This window comes from Lycium barbarum, chromosome 10 (genome assembly GCF_019175385.1).
Source record: "Lycium barbarum isolate Lr01 chromosome 10, ASM1917538v2, whole genome shotgun sequence".
Lineage (NCBI taxonomy): Eukaryota > Viridiplantae > Streptophyta > Magnoliopsida > Solanales > Solanaceae > Lycium > Lycium barbarum.
The window spans coordinates 66,726,597-66,731,096 of record NC_083346.1 but is presented as its reverse complement, the minus strand read 5'-3'; the positions used below and the strand labels follow the sequence as shown (position 1 = coordinate 66,731,096).

At 38.3% G+C, this 4,500-nt stretch overlaps 1 protein-coding gene across 1 annotated transcript; it reads right to left on the bottom strand.

Annotated features, from left to right (window-relative positions):
• Positions 1-252: 252 nt before the first annotated feature.
• On the bottom strand, positions 253-4,255 carry LOC132613022 (probable glucan 1,3-alpha-glucosidase). The gene is made up of 4 exons (XM_060327083.1): positions 3,011-4,255; positions 1,778-1,988; positions 1,208-1,414; positions 253-756 (listed from the first exon to the last, which is right to left on the bottom strand). Exons 1-4 carry the CDS (start codon positions 4,144-4,146, stop codon positions 391-393), a joined length of 1,920 nt encoding a protein of 639 aa, XP_060183066.1. The 5' UTR covers positions 4,147-4,255; the 3' UTR covers positions 253-390.
• Positions 4,256-4,500: the final 245 nt, after the last annotated feature.

Sequence of the window (4,500 nt, the reverse complement as noted above, 5' to 3'; positions counted from 1 at the left end):
TTCTGCCTTTTTTAAGTCCCAAATTCTGCATGGGGCAAATTCACTAAAATTGTGCCTGAAAGGCAAAAGTTAAAGATCACCATTTTGAGGTGTAAAAATTAGACCACCCCCAGCGAAGGTCAATCCTGCAAATTGCCCAATTACCAAACTAGGATCAGAAACGTGAATTCTAACCCGATACTAGAGCTTTAAACCTACACAGCGTCGTGCAGAAGATAAACAAAATGAAAGCTGAAGACTTCAAATAGGATCAGCGTCGAACTATCCCTGTATAACAACCTTCACCAATGTTTAATTCTTCTAGTAAGAATTTACCTATTAGCTTGTCTAACCCAATACAAGATGAACGGACAGGAGGAAATTGTAGTCTTCATTATAACTACCAACTTCTTACAAAATTTGAATGGACCAATCATTTGTAATACGCACATTAGGCTTGCGAATGGTGAGAACAGATGCTCGATTTCCGTGAATGAAGAGTGGCCCAAGCTCAATTTCCACTTTCTTGTTTCCTGGCTCAATAAGGGCTGTTTTAGCTCCAGGAGACAATCCTAACAAGATTATCCTCTCTAAAGTGCACTCAGAAGAAAATATGCTACTGCCAGCTGTAGAAGGGGCTGCATTTGAAGATATAAGCTTTCCGTTTGAGAATGTGAAACGCCGATGAATAAAGGCACCTTGCTTGAACTCAAAGCTCTTCCCATCATCGATATAAAGCTCACCTTCAGCTGCCTGGGCACTATTAAGAGCTATAACCTGCAGTACGAAAGATGCTGATTGTTAAAGATGCTCCAAAACCTATGGGGATACCTTTTAAAAGCACCACAAGGGGGTTGGTGCTAACATCACAAAAAGTAGCAAAAGAGTAAGAAGATGGGACCATTACTTGATGACATGGCATGACGATACAAATTTCCATAAAAAATGTCATTGAAGCAACAATTTTGGATTGAGAAGGAAAATGCATTGAATTGGATATGAAGGAAGACAAGTCAATGGCAAGCTTTTCTTTATTCTGTCTGAAAATATTAGTTATGTGCTTAAATATCAGAACTTCAGATTCACAAAGAAAGATATATTTAGTGACATTAGTTTTCCTATTGATAGGAAAAAGATATATTAGTGAAATTATTTATGTGCACTAATGAGAGAACTTTGGGTTCACATTATACATAGATCCCAATACAATAAATATATAGATGTTTACCAGAGTATAAGGATCATTTTCCATCTGCGTCGAACTCCGACGTAAACGATCTTTCCTTGGTATGATAGTTCCAGCCCTTTGAAAAGAAGGAACACTATCTTCTGAAACCTCATACTTGTGTGTATGACCACCTTTGTATGCAGATGCACTTCTCAAATCATACCAGGATTCCTCCCCTGGTAGATAGACAGATACATGTTTCGCTCTCTGTATGGAAAGATACAAACTTTCAGGTAATAAAGAAAAGAAAAGAGGCTAATTCAAGGAAGAACACTGCTGAGAATGAAAATGTTGCTCCCTGCGTTTTATTTTATGTGACGGTGTTCCACTGGACATAAGAGTTTAAGATGTTAATTTGACTTAAATAATATTTTAGTGATAATGAATAAGAACATTAAAGTTGTGATTGAAAAGAGAGCAAACATCAAAGTTAAAGTGTGACTAGTTTCATAAATTTAAGTTCTTGAAAGTTCTATAAAAGTTAGAATGTCAAACATTTTGGAATGTCCCAATATGGAAAAGAGTGCATATGTTGGAACGGAAGGAATAGTTGTTTAGTTAGAACAGAACCTCTGTATAAACTCCTTGCACCAGAAGACCATTCCCAACCATGAAAGCCTCATCATTGCTAAAACATTTTTCGTCTCCAGGGAACTCCATCCAAAGTGGACGAGCAACTGGAGTACCACTTGAGTTTGCTTCTCGAAATAGAGTATAGAAATAAGGAAGATACATGTAACGAACGTGTATCGCTTCCCTCATCAATTGTGTATTTCTTTCTCTGTAATGGATATAACAACCTTGATAAATAATAACATCTTACACACATATATGTCCTAAAGCCCAAAAAGATTGTATGAACATTAAAAGAACTATATAAACATTCAGATGCAAACACTGTCTTGCACGAATCCATATGAGATGATATATGTCCTCGCAATTATTAGTACGCATCAACAATTGTTGCACAACCACCAGATGCTACAGGTTAACAATTCGATCACTACTATATCATTTGCAATCATATAAAAGAAACACTTAATATCAGCTGAGTGCTGACATGACAAAAATAAACGAAAAGCTTTCGGACATAAAGATATTGCATTAGTTGGTTGTGCACTAACGTTAGATCCAAAGAAAAAAAATCTTTCGAAGCATCAAATATCAAACAGAAAAAGATTACACTTCCAAGTTGAAAAGATGCACAAAAATATTATATAATAGAGAAACTTCATCAAAATTTACACACTGATTGTCGTATCAAATGGGTAAGCAGTAAAGAGCTGACAACAATCATGCATGATAGGTGACCTCTAAGTCTGTGGTTCAGCACTGAATGAGCTAGAGGACTGATGATGATGCAGCAAGGTTTCTTCAATTCTTTTAAAGACAGTAGTGACTTGGTTGACTCAGTCATCCCCTTGCAGGTAAACCTGCCACAACGGAACAACCCACAAGTACAAGCGTCGTGTAAACCTGCCACCAAGACTAGAGTAGATGTGTTTACATTTGAGTGTTATCATATAGCTGAGAGTCGAACCTAGAATCTCCAAATTGTTACTTCAAAGTCTCAACCACTCCGCCGTCTCCTTACGGTTTCTTATAAGAAATTTCTATTTTTTTTTAATAAGTAGGTTTCTTAACAGAAAACTTATGCGGTGAGAAGTGCCACATGATCCTATTTTATATGGTAGCTATGTACAAGAGCCATTGGTAGGAATTTCATCCAAATAGTGCCACATGGAACCAGAATTAAACCAGAAGTGAGCACACAATTATCACAAGAAAGAAACCCATTTCTACTGAGAAAGCCAACTTTTGGAAATTTCTAAAAAGAGCAGCACATGAGTTATACCGCCTCCCTTAAATCTTGTTTTGTTCTCTCTGGGTGGTATTAATTCCGCCTCCCTAACCACATCTTTTGGCCCAGGACCAATGAAAAAGAATGTATCCACTACACCAGCCTCACTCATCCATAAAGTATCAATCCTGTGCTTGTCCGACGGCAACATTATCTCATCAGAATTCCAACCTGCTCCGAATACATCAATCTGCATTTCCGCAGCATTCAACCAGAAAAAACCCGAACTACCCCTGGCTTTCCCATGTGAACTCATGAAAGGAATTGAACCATATAGCCCGAAAGGGGACTCGTGAAGATACTCAAACACATCAAGATTAAACAACCTATAAGGCTCAGAAAATTCGTCCACATTAGCCCCCCTAGTTGGTTTCAAAGCAAGACTAGTAGCATGTTCAGGAATGCCATAAACAAAATCTGCACCGTAGAAAGATACATCAAAACTAATTGATTGTGGGCCATAAGGCCTTGTATCAGTATGACTCCTGAACTTCTCCTCCCAATCATCCCCTTCTTCTTTCTTGTCCCTCAACTGTTCAAAATGAAACAACCCATTTGAGTTTATGGACAACACTCTCTTCCCACTACCTTTCTCCCTGGCAAAAACCTCAAATGGGTCATGTCTCAACACCCCTTCATACCCATCAGACAAGTAAACAACAGAGGAAACGCTACCATCGATTTGCTCCTCCTTAACTGTGGTTAACCAGAGCTTGGTGTTGAGGAAATCATCCTCAATGACATCAGGAACTTCAAATCTTTTCTTGGGTGGATGATGTTCATCAATTTTCAACCTCATGACACCATCTTGGTAGACAGAAAGAGTGAGAAGCAAAAGCTCATTATTGGGGTCTTCTTCTTCTTGTTTGGGAACAAGTTTGGCTATGAGATCCCCATCATCGGAGATGGACACATGGGTGGCCCTCAGATTGCAAGATCCAGGTTTTCGGGAACGGGCGCTTTTGCAAAATGGGGTTTGATTGCAGTTTCGAAACTCCTCCTTCTTCCACGAGTAGGCTGAGGTGATTAAGACAAGGAGGACAAGAAGAAGCGGATATACGACTGCTCGAGCTCTCATGGTTACAATCGGAGATCCGAGGGAATGCTGCGTTTCCCCTCTTCTCTATTTTTCCACTCTATATACAGACCAGGAAGAATAAACTGAAGTGACAAAAAAGTCTACTGATTAGATATCGTGATGGTCAAACTTGTCTTAAAAATTTGATTAAGTTAAATAGGGATGGAATTATATTTTTTAAAACTTATAATCTTTTATAAAATATACAAAAGTTCACACACATTATATAAAATCTTCTTTCAACCCATCCCCATGACCCCAACTTCATTTTATTTCAAAAAAAAAAAAAAATGCGCAGTTCCACAAGTAGCAAAGCTAAAAACCGCGACCGCTGCCTTCATCTCAAATTACCCA